Source organism: Carassius auratus, chromosome 26 (assembly GCF_003368295.1).
Source record: "Carassius auratus strain Wakin chromosome 26, ASM336829v1, whole genome shotgun sequence".
Classification (NCBI taxonomy): domain Eukaryota; kingdom Metazoa; phylum Chordata; class Actinopteri; order Cypriniformes; family Cyprinidae; genus Carassius; species Carassius auratus.
In genome coordinates, this window is record NC_039268.1 from 22,478,767 (window position 1) to 22,499,151 (window position 20,385).

At 37.3% G+C, this 20,385-nt stretch overlaps 2 protein-coding genes across 2 annotated transcripts; one reads left to right on the forward strand and one right to left on the reverse strand.

Annotated features, from left to right (window-relative positions):
• Positions 1–551: 551 nt before the first annotated feature.
• On the reverse strand, positions 552–10,476 carry LOC113044729 (tudor domain-containing protein 15-like). The gene is given in 6 exon segments (XM_026204908.1): positions 552–1,066; positions 1,069–1,709; positions 1,711–1,925; positions 1,927–5,998; positions 9,841–9,946; positions 10,373–10,476. Coding segments are annotated over 5 exon segments (5,451 nt in total). The 5' UTR covers positions 9,849–9,946; positions 10,373–10,476.
• Positions 10,477–11,600: 1,124 nt separating this feature from the next.
• rfx6 (regulatory factor X, 6) lies at positions 11,601–20,104 on the forward strand. Its single transcript, XM_026204985.1, has 18 exons — positions 11,601–12,000; positions 12,108–12,231; positions 12,499–12,560; positions 12,670–12,747; positions 12,940–12,967; positions 13,524–13,631; positions 13,725–13,802; positions 13,883–13,996; positions 14,266–14,315; positions 14,437–14,596; positions 14,689–14,827; positions 14,913–15,022; positions 15,101–15,218; positions 15,778–15,900; positions 16,411–16,617; positions 17,173–17,676; positions 18,433–18,642; positions 19,659–20,104. Exons 1-18 carry the CDS (start codon positions 11,789–11,791, stop codon positions 19,835–19,837), a joined length of 2,604 nt encoding a protein of 867 aa, XP_026060770.1. The 5' UTR covers positions 11,601–11,788; the 3' UTR covers positions 19,838–20,104.
• The last annotated feature ends 281 nt before the right edge of the window (positions 20,105–20,385 follow it).

Here is a 20,385-nt window from a genome sequence, read left to right on the forward strand (position 1 = left end):
GTTCCTCCTAGGGAATGAGTTTTAGTAAGTGCGATCCATGACCAAATCTATTTTTTTTATATGTCTACAACCAGTAGGTGGCACTATCACCAAATGTTACTGTAAATCCGGCTCAGATAGTAAGGACACCCTACTATGCTGTTTTAATATGACAAAGCACTACAAAAATACAACATTTTGTTTTGTAGTAGTCAACAGTCAACCACTGTGATTTGGTAACTGTTAAAATAAACAACTCTTTTGATTGATCTGAAAATCGTGCTAGCTAACTTTTCAATTAAAAATGTTTTACAGCAGCAACAGAAGTAAAATAATTGTGTTTCCATATCATAGAGTTCATAAGCTATAAGCAGAAGTTAACTGATATTGTGTTCGTTTTATTTTTATTTATTTTGCAGCAACGATATCTTAGAGAGCAGGATGTCCTTCAATATTTAACCCATAATTAAGAATTGAGCAAGTGTGTCCAAACATTTGACTGGCAGGCTATGTACTCTACACCATAAAGACAGAAAAGAAAATTAAATTAATACAATAGATCATCACTATTCTCACTCACAGTGTTTGATACCTGATGTACCAAGCATTGCCCTCTCTACAGGTCCGAGATCTTCACTGCTCTTCATAGGGTATGTATTTTGCTCCCCAACAGAATCTTGAGATGACTTCTGATCCTTTGAATAGAGTGGCTGAGAACATTCGGCTTCGCTTGTGTGCTCAGTTGTCATGGATAAAACATCCACACTGCTGGAGATGTCTCGTTTAGATTCCCTGTTTGGTCCTTGCTCTTGCTGAAACCTGATTCCAAGCATATTATCGATATACACAGCATGATCAGCATCTACTAATTCTTTTGCAAGATTTTGTTTTCCAGTGACAACGTCGACCTCCCACTGCGTCTCCGAAGCATGCTGTCTGAAACGTATCTGAAGGTTGCTATGACACATACAGTTCTGGAAGAAAACGATGGCATCATCAGACCAGTCCTGGCCTTTGGGCTTAACTCCCCTCAGTAAACAATGGTAGGTGAATTTAGGTAATCTACTGAGCTCCTCTGGAAGTTTTTTAGCTGGCCGACATCCTGCCGAGACAGAACGACATACTGGCCATAGTCAACCAAGTTCATGAGCACCGATGTCGACTCACACTGCAAGATCTCTGCCCTGCACCATTTTTTCTTCTCTGCCGATTTCACCAAACAGCTCGCACCAGGAACAAAATGAACCTCTGGTAATGGTGCCAACTCTTCAGGAAGGTTCTCAAGAATGGCAGAGACTATATCTACAATCAAAAGCAGGTCTTCAAGAACGACGTAAAATTCAGATGGGGTTGTGACGGCTGCCGCAAATCCTTTATATTCAAAGTTCATTTGGACAGGGGCCTGGAATAGAGTCTGTGGTCGATCACAGCTGCTCTCTGAAGACATGTCTTGGAAGCGAGGATGGTCAAGGGACTTATCGGGACTTTTCACTGACTCATTGTCTTTCACATCTTGCAGATCAACGCTAAATGGTGACTTAGAGGTTTCATTTTTTAGCAACATATTTGAATTTTTAGCCACTGGAATTCTTGTTGCACATGGAGGTTGGAAGTGAAACTTTCTCTTTCTTGTTCTTGTTCTTTTTCTTGTCGGTAAGAAAGTGACCGCTTTCTTTATTTGTTCTGTTGCGACTGTCAGACGGTTTTCAAGTTCACATCTGCGTTGTTGTGGTGTTTGGCATGGTCTTTTGCTGGAAGGTTTTTACTGCTTCAGCCTTGTGGATGTAAGAGTCTGGTTGGTTGTTGCTCTGGAAGGCTTTTGGAAATTTGTCTTGACTTCTCAAATCTACATCTTTGCTTTGATCCCCATCATACTTTGATTCCCCATGCACATGACCATCCTCAACAATCTCGATCCTCACTTCCCATGGAATTTCCAAGCTTTCTAATGAACTCAACCATTAAAGGTTTACCAACTACTTCCTTCATAAAAGAGTCATTGTTTTCAAAAGAGTAAGGTTTCGCAAGTGTGCATGGAGTGCTCAATCTGGGCTGGGACAAAAACATATTGGTTAGCATGTGAACATTCTTCCTGTCTACAGTTGCAGTATTGCCGTAATCAATAAACTCGACAGCTAAGTGGCCACAGTTTGATGCGCTGGTGACAACAGCTCTGTACAAAGCCAAGTCTTCTTCATACTCAGCCACAACGAGGTCCCCTACTTTTACTTCTGTTTCTACATTTTTCATGTTGTTCTTGAAGACAGTGCTGTTCAGTTCCTCACCCATCTGAAGGATGTTTGGTTCATCATCTTCCATTTGGACAAAGAAGCTTCTGACAGAATTGCAATGAGAGATAAAGCACACGCCTTTAGAACCTGGTTCCATTTTGACAGCAGGAAGATCACAAAGTTTTGGTAAGCTCTGATGAGGTGGCACCACTTTAAGAGAGCAGGGCGTGTCCTGCCTTTTTGCTTTTATTTGTCCTTTGCGTTCTGCTATAGGAGATTTTGTGGGTTTTGGAGTTTGGTTATCAACCTGTTTGATTTTACCACGTCCCCTTGCTTTGGAGTTCACTTTAGTGTTTGAAATGTCAACATCCACTTCATGGGAATCAGGTATGCTCACAGCCGAATCATGTTCTTCCTGACCCTGAGTTGACATGAGTTCTTTGACTTTTTCATTGACATGCACATTTCCATCATAAAGATCACAAACGAAATGTCCATTTCCGTCCCTTGAAACAAACTTGGCACGGAAGGATTTGTTGAGGATTTCAGTCTCGAGCCATGTTTTGACTTCGGGCAAATGTTCCCCCTCTGGAACATTCGAAAGACTGCATCTCAGTGCCTGCATTGGTGTCATCAGTAAGTCAACTGCAGTTGCGGGAATCGGCATAACATTTGTTTTCTCAGAAAGTTGCAGATCACCATAATCAACAAAGAACACACTCACATGCTGATGGGATTGAACAGGATGCGTCAGAGCCCTGTACCATTTGCCGTCACAGATATATTTGGCAAGGCAAACATTACTACTGCAGTCCCCATATGTCGCAGTCATGACGTGACTTTCTTCGGCAACTCTCTCCATCAGCGCATCAACGATCTCTGTATTCTTGTCAAGCTGGAAATAAATTTCCCAAGGACTGGAAACTTGAGTAACATACACCAGTTCTTCGCTTCCAGAACTTATGTTGAAAGAAGAGTAAACAAAGGAGCGAGGCTGGATTGATGAGATTAGCTGCTTCTGAGTTTGCATTTCCTCTGCAACGCCTTTCTCTACAAGGTAAGTGGTGGCCTGCTGAATAGGTGTATGAATAGTGACCACATAGAGGAGACCTTTTCCTTGCTCATAAAGGTGGGAATGAATACTGCATATATGGGGCGAACCCTCAGACACAAAATCCCTAAACAAATTGCATGCCTCGGCACTCCAAGAGCTTCCTCCAACAGGTTCAGTCAAGTTCAAAGTGCATCGAAATGCTTGTTCATGAAGTTTAAAGAACTGTGGTGCAAGAGCTTGGATATTTTGAATATTTTCCTGGATAATTATGCCAAAGTCAACCAACATCAAAAACAGTTTGTTGTATTTTTCTTCTAACATGCATGCTCTGTGCCATCGGTCGTCCTTTGGAGACTTTACAGCACAGCATACTGCAGGCGACTTGAATGGAATTGTGTGTGTTTGGTAAAACGCCTGCATCTCTTCCATCAATTTGTCCAGATCAACTTTTGTGCTTTCATTTTGGCACCAAAAATCAGATGGAGAAGTTATGTGTGAGATAATGACACTTAATTCAGATCCAGGTTTGAAATGTATCGGTTTGAAAGTGTCCGCAGGAACAACCTTCGGTTTAGTTGTCTCACTGGCAGTACATCTTTCAGCATCATTCTGTTGTTCGTACTTTTGTTTCACATGATATGGATTGGGCCTAGAAGATGTGAATTTGTGAAAGGTCACCACATGACAGTCCTTTCTATTTTTTTTCTTGCTCAGACCATTTCCCTTATCTTTACATGACGGCTCCATTTTAATAGACACCAAAGCTGGGTTGTATCTCCAATCCAGGGCCATTTTTGCTGTTGTCATGATGGTTGCAATGCTAGTATTACTTTCAGCTCCTCTCTCAAAAAGATCAACAACATATTTGCCATTTTTCCTGTGAATCACGTGAACCATCAAAGTTTTGTCTGTTGTGACTTGCCTAAAGAAGTCGGATGCTGTGGTTGTCCAGATGTCCTCAATGGGAGCAACATGTGCTAAAGCACATTTCAGTGCAAATTCTGGTTGAATGGCAAACTTTACGGGAAGCTTCTTAAGTAACATGCTTGGCACCTTTTCAGTGTTTCCAAAGTCAATGAAAAACACTTCAGCTCCTTCTTTCAAAGTATCTACTATAAGGGCCCTGTAGTAATGCATGTCTTTTTCAAACATTGCACAGCAAAGTTCACCAGGGACTGGGTTTTCAAAAATCTCCTCATTCAACTGTAGTTTGTTGAAGTAATCTTTGATTCCTTCAGTCATGCTTTCAAAATCAGGATTTTGTTCTTTTGTCCTAATCCAGAAATGTTTTGGACTCTGGACATGTACCACATAACCCTCAAAAAGAGAACCGTCAGGTATTGCTTGACTAGGAACTGTATCAGAAGTCTGGACTGCTTTCGTCTCTGTTGCATACATCTTTTCAAGTACATTTTGGACAAAATTGGACTTGCTGCCAAAAACTTCACTTTCAAGCGGTTTAACTTCAGCTTGCTCCTCTGAGTGCTTCTCAGCGGTGCTCAATGTAACCAAGTAGAAATTCTGATCTTTCTGAAAGTCATCGATTTCAACCTCCAATGCCTTTCCCAGCAACCCAGTCTTGAGAAGCTCTAGTTGTTGGTCTTTAATGGTCTCTTCTTGTTCTTCCAAGCTTGAAAGTGAACATGGGAATGCCATGATCGGTGTTGAGAGGAATTCTGATGGTAGCTGAAGGATGTTTTCAACTTTCACCGATTCACAATAGCCACTGTCGACAAACACAACTTGGACCTGAGAGTTGAGAGGGAGACATTGCACAAATCCTCTGTGCCATTTTTCATCTTTCCCTTTGACTGCACAGAGCAAGCCGAGATTTTCAAGAGGTTTACTGTTTAGGGAACCACAGTCTGATTCACATGCAAGTGCCAATTTGTTTGACATTTCTTGTAGGTCCTTGCTCATGGATGACAGTCGACAGTAGAATAATCCAGGGTTCACGGCTGCAGCCACGACAACTCTTACTTTTTGACCAACTTTCAGCTTTGGGCCATTAAGTGACAGAAACTCTTCAAAGCCCAGCAGGCTTGAGGATTTGAGGCAACATTCTTGCCCCATTTGGTTTTCAATCAAGAGATCTGGGACAGATTCATTGCTTTGTGGAATAGGTTCCCCAATAAGCATCTCAACTAGTAGCAGAAATGTACTAGTGTCCACATGTCTCCCAAGACTCAGTTTTAACAAGTCACAATTAATGTCTGGAACTTCAAGTAAGAGGACATGGTACGGCAGACGGGCATGGATATATCCTTTAATCTGACTGCCTATCAAGGAAGAGAAATAACTCGCTGTCAAACGGTCCCATCGGTTCTGGACTGGCAGTATGTTGGCAAAGAAACCGCAGACAATCTTTGGTGGGAGCATAAGCAGTGTGTCAGATATACAGGACAAATGGCTAGGCCCAACACTCAACACATCTCCGTGGTCCAGCAAAAACACATGGAACAAATCCTTCTGGATGTTTTGGACTCTTCCTCTGAACCAGCGACCAGACACAGCATCTTCTACCAAACAAAGTTCTCCAACTTTAACAAAAACTTTTGATTTCACAGCATTTTGAATTTCAACTTGGAGAATGTTGTAGTCCAGTTCACAGATGGTCATATATTGGCCCTGAAAGTGTACCAGTGTGTCCTCAGGGCTGCAGTCAATGTGTGTCAGCTTCAGCTCTACAGGCCACAAAACACATGGAGCCGGGAGCTTTGACTCCTCTTTTGCCCTAAAATACAAAAGAATCTTGTTATCAATGTTGTAAAATGTATAAAACATGCAATTTAAATCTGTGAGCAGGTAAATGACAGATGTCTCATGTTTTCACAAAATTGCAGTAGTATTATCACAATGCCATCCCGGGATGGGTATTTGCTATGTGGCAAGGTCAAATTCAGCACAATCAAAGGAAAATAGGCCTTATTATACTGGGAGAATGGTACAGGGAGCCACAGCAGAACATTAAAATGACAACATTCAACACATATCATGCTAACAAATTAAGATGCCTGTTCAACAATTCCTATATTAGATGCATAATTATTTTCCCCCATTCTCAACAGAAGAAATTATTTCACAAAGCAGGGGAATACAATCTGGCACAGATTCATATATTGTGCTGGCATATGTTTTGGATTTATAAAGTTACGGTAATTGCTCAATTCAGCTGCATGTGTACAGCAAATACAACAAAAGACAATGCGACAACTAAAGTAAGAAATCAGTGAAGAAATTAAAATGTCATTAACAAGTCTTGAGCATTCTATCAACAAAGACCAGCATGAAAATGACGTTTGTTAGTGCTTAAAACACCAGCACAGTCTGGTCACATTTGTTTAAATATAAATCCAATGCAAAGCCAATCATTTATTGGCAGAGCACTGCACACATATAGAATATTGGTTATCAGTGGTTTGCATTGATTTTAATTATTTTGTGAGCATCACAATGTTATGTTTGCACTAGTGCTGCAACAACGCGTCGACGTCATCGATTACGTCGACTACAAAAATACGTCGACGTGCGTGAAATGCGTTGACGCGTCACACTGTTTGTTTACATCTCGCGTAATGGCATACTGGGAATGGAGAGAGTTGCATTCTATCACAAAAAAAACGCGTGCGCGTCGTAACCGTGTCGCTTCCATTATGGACTACATTGGAAATAACGGACTTGAGCGCGCAAAAGACGTGATATGTGAATGGCCCCTTAAAAGACAGCGCGCCGTTAGACAACAGTCACAAACCACCGAGCTACCCTGAATCAGCTTCAGATCTCTGGAAACCATGCTAAACCATTGCAGAACCCCGACTACATTTTATGGCTTGTGATGCTAAAGAACATTTCATGACGTCTCAGACAACTGTAAATTTATGGCTACTGTGGTTTAATTATAAACGCTATCATAAACTCATATTTACCATAGTAAAATAATTTTCTTTATTATTTTATACTGTAAAAACTTCAACCACATTGGTTGAAAATGAACAAAGGTTGAAATATTATATTAGAAGTTGTACTTATATTTTTTTGTAAAGTTATCCAAAGGATTCATTAGTTAATTAAAAAAAGAAGATTAGATTAATTATTACATACTCATAAAACCCATCTGCTCAGAATCAAATACAAATATATTGCTATGAAATAAGACATATCAGGCTGCATTTGATTAAATCTCTTAATTTTTTAATCAATATTTCCACTACAATTAAGTAATTTTTTTCACTGAATTCTAGAAAGATTTAAGTAGTTATGGTGTCTTTCTCAAGCTACTCAAACATCAATGGTTTGTCACAAACATCTACAAACAAAGGGAAACACTGTATAGTAAATAACTTAACACAAGGGTATTCAACCGAGGGTCTCGTCAAAAAATTAAAACATGGGTAAAAAAAAAAAAAAAATTCACAGTCAATTTTAAATATAAGCACACTGAAATGAAAGAAAGAGCACCCTCAGTTGATACTGCAATGATACAACATTATTGGCTAATCAGATTTAGCAAAAACTCAGAATCAGAAGTCAAAGTCAGAATCCACATGAATTATGCTCGCTCTCGCAAATCCTCTCTCATTAGCAAACAACAACACGATGTGTGTAAAAGATTCATTATACCATGTAGAGAACTTTATTTTATTGGAATGTTCTGAGTTCGTGAACTGAGATGATAGATAGCTATTTAGTGATTTTAAAATTATAGCTACACATAAATGCGTGATTCATTTATGTGTAAAATAATTTCAATCATAATGTCATGTGTTTCATGTAACTGAAAATGTCCATCTGACTAGTAAAATTAAAATGTATTACAAATAATACATTTAATTAAAATTATACAAATAATTGACTGCTTTCTGCCTTTTTAGATTTTAATGAAAGAACAAGTGGGAGTATATGGTACAGTATGGGGCTTGTTAGGGTCACACCCCCTTTAAAATTAATTTTATATAAAGCCAATGATCACATACATAAACTTTTTGTATATATTAAGATAGCACAGCAATACTACAGCACGTAATCTGGTACGAAAAACTACAGGTGCATCTCAAATTAGAATGTTGTGGAAAAGTTCATTTATTTCAGTAATTCAACTCAAATTGTAAAAATTGTGTATTAAATAAATTAAATGCACACAGACTGAAGTAGTAGAAGTCTTTTTTTTTTCTTTTTTTTTTTAATGTGATGAATTTGACTTGCATTTAACAAAAACCCACCAAATTAGAATACTTCATAAGACCAATAAAAAAAAACATTTGTAAATTGTTGGCCTTCTGGAAAGTATATTAATTTACTATACTTGTACTAAATACTTGGTAGGGGCTCCTTTTGCTTTAATTACTGCCTCAATTTGATGTGGCATGGAGGTGATCAGTTTGTGGCACTGCTGAGGCGGTATGGAAGCCCAGGTTTCTTTGACAGTGGCCTTCAGCTCATCTGCATTTTTTTGGTCTCGTTTCTCATTTTCCTCTTAACAAAATCCTATAGATTCTCTATGGGGTTCAGGTCTGGTGAGTTTTCTGTCCAGTCAAGCACACCAACACCATCGTATTTAACCAACTTTTGGTACTTTTGCCATTCACCTGGTCAGCAGAAGAAAGCATGAAGAACTGCAAGATTTCTTGGAAAACGGGTGCAGGGACTTTGTTTTTCAAAAAACACAATGGATCAACACCAGCAGATGACATTGCACCCCAAATCATCACAGACTGTGGAAACTTAACTCTGGACTTCAAGCAACTTGGACTATGAGCTTCTCCGCTCTTCCTCCAGACTCTAGGGCCTTGGTTTCCAAATGAAATACAAACCTTGCTCTCATCTGAAAAGAGGACTTTGGACCACTGGGCAACAGTCCTGTTCTTCTTAGCCCAGGTAAGACACCTCTGAAATTGTCTGTGGTTCAGGAGTGGCTTAACAAGAGGAACATGACAACTGTAGCCAAATTCCTTGACACTTCTGTGTGTGGTGGCTCTTGATGCCTTGTCTCCAGCCTCAGTGCATTCCTTGTGAAGTTCATTCAAGTTCTTGAATCGATTTTGCTTGACAAACCTCAGAAGGCTGCGGTTCTCTCACTTGGTTGTGCACACTTTTTCCTTCCACTCAGCTTTCTGTTAATATGCTCGGATACAGCACTCTGTGAACAGCCAGCTTCTCTGACACTGAATTTTTGTGGCTTACCCTCCCTGTGAAGGGTGTCAATGATTGTCTTGTGACAGATCAGCAGTCCCTATGATTGTGTAGCCTAGTGAACCAAACTGAGAAACCTTTTTGAAGGCTCAGGAAACCTTTGCAGGTGTTTAGAGTTGATACACTGATTGGCATGTAACCATATACTAATTAGTTGATAGTTAATTGGTGGGTTTTAGTAAAATGTGAGCCAAAATCATCACAATTAAAAGAACCAAAGACTTAAGCTACTTCATTCTGTGAGCATTAGATTTATTTAAAAAATTAATGAAAACTTTTCCACGACATTCTAACTTACTGAGATGCATCTGTACATCAATATAGCTGTGCACATGACTCAAGAAACATCAATTACCCTATATAACATGATATAAGTCAAATCCTTACCTCTCCATTCGAATCTAAGGCATATGAATCCAATCTAACCATGAAGTCGAGGTAAATGTTAAGGCACCGAGCACGTCTGCCACAGCTTGGGATGGAGCTCAACACCCTAATAAAACAGCATTTATACAACACATATAAGTTAATTTAGGTAACTGCAATAATATCATGTTATTGTAAACTGATTATTTTATTCATTTCTGAACTGCACGATCATGTCACATAAATATAAAAGCACTAGACTGTAGAGCGAGCAAAACCTGACGACTGCAGTTCTTTATACGTTAATGCAAACACTCTATTAGTAGAACACTTATAAAGACATTAGTATTTCATAATTTATTAATCGTTTAATCAGTATTCTCTGCATGACACAACAGCCAACTGTCGAATCTGTCGAGCTAACGGATTATAAGAAGGTGTTTTTTTTTTTTTCTTCAAAAGTACTTTTTGATTGAATGCCGAAGCCATGAGTAAGTAATGTGTTATATTCAAAATTTTGTCTGTAGGATTTATAAACGGAGTTGTCTTTTACCTTCTCGTCTGACAAGATTATCCGAGCGCGCATCATGTTTTCTGGAAATCGCTCGGCCTTGACACGTGCTGTAAAACGCTGCGTTTGTGGGCCAATAAGAAATCGACTACATATTTCAACAAACGAACCGTAAAGGAGCCCAATGCTAGTTGTCGTCACACAGGTAGGTTGTCTGTTTATCAGTGACTTGTATAGTAGATTTTCAATTATATGCAATATACAAATATTTGTTTTCTGAAGCAGGACCAGGACCTAGTTATAATAAAATTGAAAGAAAAAAATTGTTCTGAAAATTGTATATACTGTTCAATTTCTGCAATAATGAGGCATGTTGTCACAAAATATCAGCATGTTGTGGGGTGTTTATAGTCAAACTGTTCCACAACAACACCTAAAACCTAATATTCTTTTATTGTCCAATATTTGTGTTTATATGGCTATTTCACAATATTCTACTTATTTGACATGGCTTTTTAAAACTAGGAACCTCACTGTGCCAAATAAAACCAGTAATAACCAAATGTTCTGAATATTGTGTATGAACGCATGTAAATGAAAGGCAAAGTAGCATTGAGGAGGCTGACTGGCGACCAACACCATATTTCAAGGAGATGATATCCCTCTTGGTTAATCATTAAAACCCAGAATCCATTGCCAGTCTTCTGTAAATAAGATAAATGGCCTTAAGGCACTCACCTCTGTGACGCACCATTTCAGAGAGAGCAGAGCTTTAATTAAGACTGGAAGGTGTTATCTTGCCCATTCTTGGATTAATGAATTTTTCCGGGATGTATGTGATATTTGAACGGTTCTTATTAGAGTTTCTGTCATGCTACAGGTTTATTTTGTGAGCATTTGTTTCTGAGGAAAGAGGAAAAGCAACACACATAGTTGACAAATTGTTTAAATGTTTTTTGGAGACTCATTGGGCTTCAGAGATGCGTATCATTTTAGGAATGGATATATGCATCACATTGCCAAACGTTAGAATGGGCTGTTGATATTGGAATGTTTTAACAATTTAGATTTGGAGGGGCACTTTTTTTATATTATTTGGTGGTTTTAATTTTGCATTCCAGTTTTTCTTATTAATTTCTCCTTGAACATGCCAATGAAAAGAAATATAGGGAGCCCATTGAAGAATGACACGTTTCATCATCGACAAGCGTCGCAAACAAAGAGAGCTTGCAAAAATGCAGATGACCTCCACGCTACAATTCTTGTTGACCAAGACAATCTCGGGAAAAACATGTTTTTCAAAGCCAGGCTTGATGAGGAGGAGGATTCTGGCATTAAATCAGGTGGGGAAATCAGCTTTGTTTTAAATGTTTTTCAAACTGGCTTTGATTGAACTACTGCTATGCTTTCAGTTCGAAATTCTCAATCTGTCACCGGTTTGTTTAGCAATTATATGTTATGAATAGTTTTGGCACACGTCACGGTTTGAAAGCTATGTATGTTATTCATTTGGCAGAAGCTGATGAAAGTAATGGAAGCCTTTCCTCTGAAGAGGACCTGGGCCACCTGGATTATTCGAAGACATTTTCTGTCAAACAAACTGTGCCAAAGAAAAGCATCAGTCAGATCATCAAGGACAAGAAGAAACAGACTCAACTTACTTTACAATGGTACTCCCTCTTCGTTTCTTCTTTTAATGAAGCTTGCCATTGAAAGTAAACGTACAGAAATTGGAAGCAAAGAATGATAATACACTTGTGTTTTGTTGTTTTATTAGGCTTGAGGAAAATTACATCGTTTGCGAAGGTGTTTGTCTGCCACGGTGCATCCTCTACGCTCATTATTTAGACTTTTGTCGGAAGGAGAAATTGGATCCTGCTTGTGCTGCCACGTTTGGGAAGGTAAGAGGAGTTTTTATATCTTCAGTTATACAGTATGTTTATTAGAAACGTTCTCAGTTCTGTCACTTCTAAAACTGGTACCTATTCTACTGACAGCTATTGCATTTTACGTTGATTTTAGTTGATTTTTAGAAAGCTGTCATGAAATATATCTGGTAAAAGGTTGTGCATGTGCCAAATTAAACAAAATCAGACACAAATACCTATTGATTTTGTATTTACAGATTGATTGTAATTTATATTAGAACTCTATCATTGTCATTACAGACCATAAGGCAGAAATTTCCTCTGCTTACAACAAGAAGGCTTGGAACCAGAGGCCATTCGAAGTAAGAGAGAGCTGAATGGCCTGGTTACTGACTGAAAATGTTATTTATTACTATTAAATGTGCTATTTAAATGGCTACATTTAAATGGCTCTCTGTGTTTGTCTTTCAGATATCATTATTATGGTATTGGAATCAAGGAGAGCAGTGCGTATTATCACTCTGTGTACTCTGGAAAAGGTTTGACACGGTTAGTTTTGACCTTCATTTCAGCGCCCAATTAGAAGTCCTTGAATGTTTTGAATAATCTGTAATGGAAGTGATTTTTCAACGTCCATACTGAGACACATTATATTTATTGACATTTATTTTCATGATTCATTTATGTACATCTTTTAATGTTTAATCATATCAGTAATGTCTCTTTACATGTTTTGCACAGATTCTCTGGAAGCAAGCTAAAAAATGAGGTTGGCAGTTTTACTAATGTTCATATTAAATAGAAGTGCTGCACTTCGGTTTTAGTACCTCAGCATTCTCAGGAAATTCATATATACTGTTCAAAAGTTTGGAGTTGGTATGTTTTTAAATATACAGTATTAATCTCTTATGCTCACCAAGGCTGCATTTAATTGATCAAAAATAATAAAGTAAGCGACCGTTATTGCAGTTTGCATTTTAATATTTAAATACACATTAATAATGTAATTTATTCCAATGAATTCAAAGTTTAATTTTCTGCAGCCTTCAGTGTCACATGGAGCTTCAGAAATCATTCATGCTTTTTTGGTGCAATGATTACCAAGATTGATATCAGTATAAGCCGTACTTGCTGATAAAAGTATTGACTGAATAAAAATGACCCTAAACTATTTTGTGGTGGAAAATGCAAGACATTTTGTGGTACATTCTTGCAAAATGTAAGACTTTCACATGCATTGCATATGTATATGTTTTAAAAATGTTGTCATGTTTTGTTAACTAAACAGCAGTATAATAGTACTACATTCTATTTATTATTCACAGGGAGGATTCACCAGAAAATACTCTCTTAGTTCTAAAACAGGAACACTTTTACCTGAATTCCCGAGTGCACAGCATTTAGTGCTTCAGGAGTCTGTTTCAAAAGATAAGGTCTGTTCATTTCTATGGAGACCCATTCCAAAATGCTGTTTACTGTATATGTGCTACTTCTAAAATGTATTTTTTTTTTTTTTTTTTTGTTAGGTCGACACATTGATTATGATGTACAAAACCCACTGTCAGTGCATTCTGGACAATGCCATTAATGTCAACTTTGAGGAGGTGCAATTTTAAGCTCTTAAAGAATCTCTAATCATCTAGATTCTAGAAAAATCCACAGTAATCAATCCCATTGGTTCCAGATCCAGAACTTTCTACTTCACTTCTGGCAAGGAATGCCTGAACATCTCCTGCCACTGCTAGAGAATCCGGTTATCGTGGACATCTTCTGTGTGTGTGACTCTATACTCTACAAAGTGAGTGTTTTTGAGCCATATCTGGGTGTCACTATGTGTATTTTTATACTGTCATTCAAAGGATTTGGGCTGCTTTAAAATAGTTGTGCTGCTTTATTTTTTTGTGGAAACTTTGATAGTTTTAAGACATTTTAAAGCATTTTAAATGATTAAAATATAAAAAATTGGTATCATTCACATGAATAATTCCATTAATACTTTTTGTTGTTGTTGTAGCTCATATTCATCACATCATGTTTGACTCAAACTGTCTGAATTATTTTCCACAGGTTTTGACTGATGTCCTCATCCCTGCTACAATGCAGGATATGCCAGAGAGGTTTGTCTATTAAACTGCTGCATTATATAACACACGTTTGGTTTAAATGCAGTCGATTCAAAAATATGTTGAATATGATGCCATTAAGTGTTTTTGAGTGAGTTTAGGGAAATATCTTTAGTCTTTTGGCAGATATTCGAAATTTTGCCAAGCACTGGGAACACTGGATGGTGTCTTCCTTAGAGAATCTTCCGGAAATCCTCTCGGAAAAGAAACTGCCGATAGCGCGACAATTTGTGTCTTCCTTAAAGAGACAGACCTCCTTTTTACATCTTGCACAGGTAAATACATTGTACACAAACATCAATAAATCGTGCCTTTGGCCTTTTTTTTGTTGTAAAAGTGCAATTATAATTGATTTAGATCTTTTCAGATTGCAAGACCTGCACTTTTTGACCAGAACGTAGTGACTTCTATGGTGAATGACATTGATAAGGTGGATCTGAACAGTATTGGTTCTCAGGCACTCCTTTCAGTTACAAATGACCAAGATTCAGACTTCTACTCTGAATGTGAGTTACTGATGGCTTTTTTCCCCCCAAATCTCATATGCTGAGCCTCAAACTATATTTATGACTTCTTGATCTCATCTGCTAGATGACTCAATTTCAGTCTTTCAAGAGTTGAAAGACCTCCTGAGGAAAAACGCCACGGTAGAGTCTTTCATTGAATGGCTGGACTCGGTGGTTGAGCAGAAAGTTATTAAGGTTTGTCGCATTTCAAACTCTCAGTATTCAGGCTAGCCATGACTGTTAATTTTAAATTGCATATTATCTGTCTTCTAGCCCAGCAAACAAAATGGTCGGTCAGTGAAGAAGCGAGCTCAAGATTTCCTTCTGAAGTGGAGTTTTTTTGGAGCACGAGTGATGCACAATCTCACCCTAAACAACGCTACTAGCTTTGGTAAACCTTTAGCATGCATTCATATAAATTGCAGTCACTGATTCAGTTGCTTTCAAACTCTCTAGATATAACTGAATCTTAGTAGTATAGTCAAATCTGTACTATTCGTTCAGGCTCTTTAGCAGAGAATGAGCCATAAAAGCCTGTACAAACAAAGCTTTATCTTGTGTCGCGTGTCTGCGCCCTGATTAGGGAGCGACCTTTTTTCAGTGTTCATAACATTTGACGACCCTACAGGTGTTCACAAAGCCAAACAGATTCACCTGGTAGGCCACACATTTGACCTCAGCAAATCTCTGGGAAAACTCTGGTTGTGCCCATTGCATTGTGGGATTTAGTACTCTGCCTAGTGTTTTTTTGTTTTGTTCTGTTTTTGTATATAATCAGTAATCCTGGAATACTGTACCATGAACTGCAAAAACAGGTTCTGAACAAAGCAAGAGTTTGCTGCTTTTAATCAAAAATCAGATACCTTTGATTATTATGGTTATTAAGATTTAGGGAGTGATTTTTGCAACATATACTAAAACAATTCAACTTTGTTTAATGTTATTTACAGGCTCGTTCCATCTCATTCGGATGCTTTTGGATGAGTACATCCTGCTAGCCATTGAAACTCAATTCAACAATGACAAAGAGCAAGACCTTCAGAATCTACTGGAGAAATACATGAGGAGTGCAGGTACCTTCATATTTTTGTTCTATTTATGGGTTTATTAGTAGGTTATTTTTTTGTACATTACAGCTTAAATGTAAAATTTGTTAATTGTTTTAAAAAACACCAAGGCTGCATTTATTTGATCAGAAATACTGTGAAATCATTAGAAAATATGGTAAATATTTAAAATAACTGTTTTAAAATCAAGTGTCACATGATCCTTCAGAAATCATTCTGATACGCTGATTTGGAGTTTGAGAAATATTTCATATTATTATTATCAGTGTTGATAACAGTTGTGCTGCTTAATATTTGTGTGGAAAAAGTGATCACATTATTTTATGAATAGGAAGTTCAAAAGAACAGAAAATATTTTGTAACATTATAAATGTTTTGGGCATCTTAATGTATCCTAGCTGAATAAAAGTATTTAATTTCCTAAACATAAAAAACTAAATGGTTCAATGTACAGTATGTGCAAATGTCTTTAACCTAGTTTAATGTGAATTTATTTTCTTTTTTTCATTTTGACAGATGCTAGTAAGGCTACTTTTACCGCCTCACCAAGTTCCTGTTTCTTGGCCAATCGGAATAAATCCGGTGTGGTGTCCAGTGATTCAACTGTCAAGGACGAGATCCCACCGGAACATGACTTCCTGTCGCTCACAGCTGCACAGCAGGGGCCCGGGACCAGTTCTGTTGTGTACCATAGTACCGATCCAGACAACTTCACTATATCTGGTACTTAAAACAGCAGCTCACATCTATTTGAGACATATTCATGTTTAATATAGTCAAAAAAAGTTCTTATTGAGTAAAGAGTGCAACACTAACAGTCACTTTTTCAGAAACATTATATTTCCATAAACAATAATATTTTAAATATTAACTATACTATAAAAATATTTATTTTTGATTTATTTATTTATTTTTATGTTTCTTTGTCATTGATTGAAATTTCTGAGAAAAAAATGGGCAACAATAAAAAAAAATTTCACCGCGATTAATCGCGATATTGTCTTTGATTAATCGCAATTAATCACATTGTTATACACAAAACTAACAATGCATTCAAAAGTAATGTATTGTGCACTTTTTTATTATAAAAAAAAATTTAAGCCTACTGCTATAAGAACAAAAGTTTAATAACATTTGGTTTGCAAACACTTTAAACAGAATAAGGTACTTTTTACAGCAGTGTTCCTTTTAATTAGTAGCAGTTAAAATATTTATATAATATAGTAAGGTGTTAACTTGCCCAGCCCTAATATTAATATAATTACTATTTCTTTTCAGGTCAAATAGATTACTTGCAGAACAGTGCCCCCCTGATGACCCCTCCGATCTCTCCTGCCATGATCAACCGCAGCAGCGTGATCAACCAGGGCCCGATGGCTGTGAGGCCACAGAGCAGCTGCCCCATCCAGCCCCAAATGTCCTGCCAGAGCTTCTCCGACAGCATGTACCAGAGTCTGCACAATGCTAGTTCAGGCTCCTATCCCAGCTCGTCTTACTACCAGCCTGCATTCAGAGCTCAGACTCACACTCCAACATCAGCCTATCAGGCTCGTGCTGAATACGCACCCTTCTCTGGACACCAGCTGACCAAAGACTGCTTCAGCAGCAGCTGCACCGTGTCTCCCTACAGCTCAAGGGCTGCAGCCACTGCATACGCAGCCTCAGGGGACCCTGTGATGGATACTGAGGGCGTACAGCTGCTGGACTCAGTCTACAGCTTTGGAGGAAGTGCTGCCAGTGGAGATGGATGTTCAGGTCCAGTTTGCAGCTCTGGGCACAATGGTGAGAAAAGATAAAAAGATTATTGACCAGTTAAAATAAATGTGTAAGAATTGACACTACTGTTTAAAATTTGGAGTCAGTAGGATTGACTTATTTTGTAAAGAAATTTATACTTTTATTCAGGATGGATGCATTAAATTGATCAAAAGTGACAGTCAATACAGTTTATACAGACATTTATACAGTTAAAAAAAGTATTAATGTAAAAAAATTATATTCCAAATTGAAGTTGCAAAAAGGTGAGAAATGTTCGTATGTTTCCAGAAATGTTCCACCCCTTATCAACCCTATTCCAAATAAATGCTGTTCTTTTAAACTTACTGTTCATCAAAAATCTTGTAAGGTTTCCACAAAAATATCAGGTAGCGCAACGCTGATAATAATAAGAAATTTTTTTCATTGTAATACTATTTCACAACATTACTGTTTTACTGTAATAAATGCAGTATTATTGTTTTACTTTCTGTATAATTATAATTAAATAATTTAAAAAAAGGAAATTAAATGAAATTACTTGATGAATCATGTCCTAGTATTTAGTGTACACACTGAGCTGCAGGCAATCCAGATCATGTCACATTTTTATTCTTCTCTATTCTGAATATCATTTATTGTCCTTTCTTCACTGTTCCTATTAAAAAGTAGCACAAAAACTGACCTCAGATGACAAGATTTATCATGTATGTTGCAGAGCAAGGTTAATATGTTTTCAGATGCTCCTTTTGAAACATTACTGTTCTTTTTTCTCCTGGCCAGGATATTACAGCAGCAGCGGGTATGTGGACACTCAGAGGATGGGCACGTTTATCGATCAGCATGTGTCCGTTATCAGCAGCGTGAGCAGCATTCGCGCCGTTTCGGCCTATGCTGAAGTACACGACCCTCTCAACATCCTGGACGACACAAGCAGGAAGACAGCAAGACCCTACTATACGGACCTGTCCGAAATGGGCACACACACAGCAGGTGAGGACAGAAATCTGGGGCTAGTTGTATTTATAACACTCTAAAACCATGCTGGCATAACAAGAGTCAAATATAATGATTGAAATTTTAAATAAAAGATATCTGTTCTCAGGACAAGATGTCAGGCCGGGCAAGTTATCACATGTTTTCATATGCATCACATAATTTTTTACAGTACTGTTAAAGGTTTTTTTTTTTTAGATTTTAAAAGAGACTTGAAGTCTCTTATGCTTACCAGAGCTACATTTATTTGATCAAAAACTCAGCAACATTGTGAAATATTATTACAGTTTAAACTGTTTTTTTTTTCTTTTTGAATATATTTTGAAATGTATTTTTCCCTGTGATGCAAAGCTGAATTTTCAGAATAATTACCGTAATTCTATGTAGAAACAAGCAAGAAACTTGTTATTATTATTATTATTATTATTATTATTATCAATGCAGAAAACAATTTTTTTTGTGAAAACCATGATAATTTTTTTCATTATTCTTTAATGAATAGAAAGTTCAAAGGACAGCATTTATTTGGAAATAGAAACTTTTGCAACATTGTAAAAGTATTTACTGTCACCTTTGCTCAATTTAATATACAGTTGATGAATAAAACTATTATTGCTTTAAAAAAAATCCTCCTAATCCCAAATATTTGAGTGGTAGTGTATGTTGCAAAATTTCGCAATTCCATTAATTACTTCAAAACATAATTTACTCTTCAAATTTTACCATTAAAAAGTCATTAAATGACATAAAATGAACTACTGGCAGGTTACCATTGTGACAACTTACCCCGCTCAATGTGCATTAAATGAACTGCATCTTTACTCTTGTACAAAGACAAACAGTGGACATTTTCAGCTGTTTTTTTTTTTTTTTAACCAAGACTTTAAGGTCTGTGCCTACACATAGTGTGACAACTAGCCCCAGCCTTGCTTATATATTGAATGATGTCATTATTCATGGCTATTTTTATCTTCCATAACTGTCCTATGCTTCTTTATATTGTCCTATTTCAGGATCCAGCATTGCTCGTTCCTGCTCCGTCTCGACACCCTGCATGTATGGAACTCCTGCTCCTTATCACTCCCAGAATGCACTGCTGCCTCTCCAGGGGACCACCGAGATCAGAGAAATGGTGTCGTCTCTGCCCCCCATTAACACTGTGTTCATGGGGTCAACTGGAGGGCTGTCCTGACTGAAACCTTATCTGTAATTCAACATCTTTGCTGTACTCACAGAAGGTGAGGCATCTTTTAGCCTATCTGTATTTTTCTTTGCCAATTACATTGCAAAAAGACTAATTGATTCACAAAATGTTTCTTTCTTTTTGCTAACAGTTAGGATTATGACAGGTAATGGCCCAATTATATTTTATTTAAGGTTTTGTAGTATATTAGAGAATACAGTTTCATTATTGTTCTTGATTTGGCTTTCTTGAATAAATATAATTTTTGCTTTATTTTTTCTGGAGGTCAAACTTTATTATTTAATAAACTACAATTTAAAAAACAGCAACACTGTGACCATCTCATATCATTTTGTAAATGTTTCCACAGATGTTTCCACAATTAATGGCTTACAGCCTTTGATTTCAAACGATATCTTTCTTGGAAAAAGCATTTATCCATAAAGGACATTACTAATGCAGTCATTAAAATGAGACGAGCATTAAAGCAGCAGGACATTAATAGAGCAGACTGTTCAGATCAGATATAATGCAGGCCTGTTCACAAAGAGTTATTT

Excerpts from the sequence above, each read along its gene's own strand:
- rfx6 (XM_026204985.1), top strand. The coding sequence starts at position 11,789 with ATGAATAGTTTTGGCACACGTCACGGTTTGAAAGCTATGTATGTTATT. Across the intron at positions 12,001-12,107 it reads ACTCAACTTACTTTACAATG|GCTTGAGGAAAATTACATCG; the intron begins GTACTCCCTCTT and ends TTGTTTTATTAG. Across the intron at positions 12,968-13,523 it reads GAAGCAAGCTAAAAAATGAG|GGAGGATTCACCAGAAAATA; the intron begins GTTGGCAGTTTT and ends TATTATTCACAG.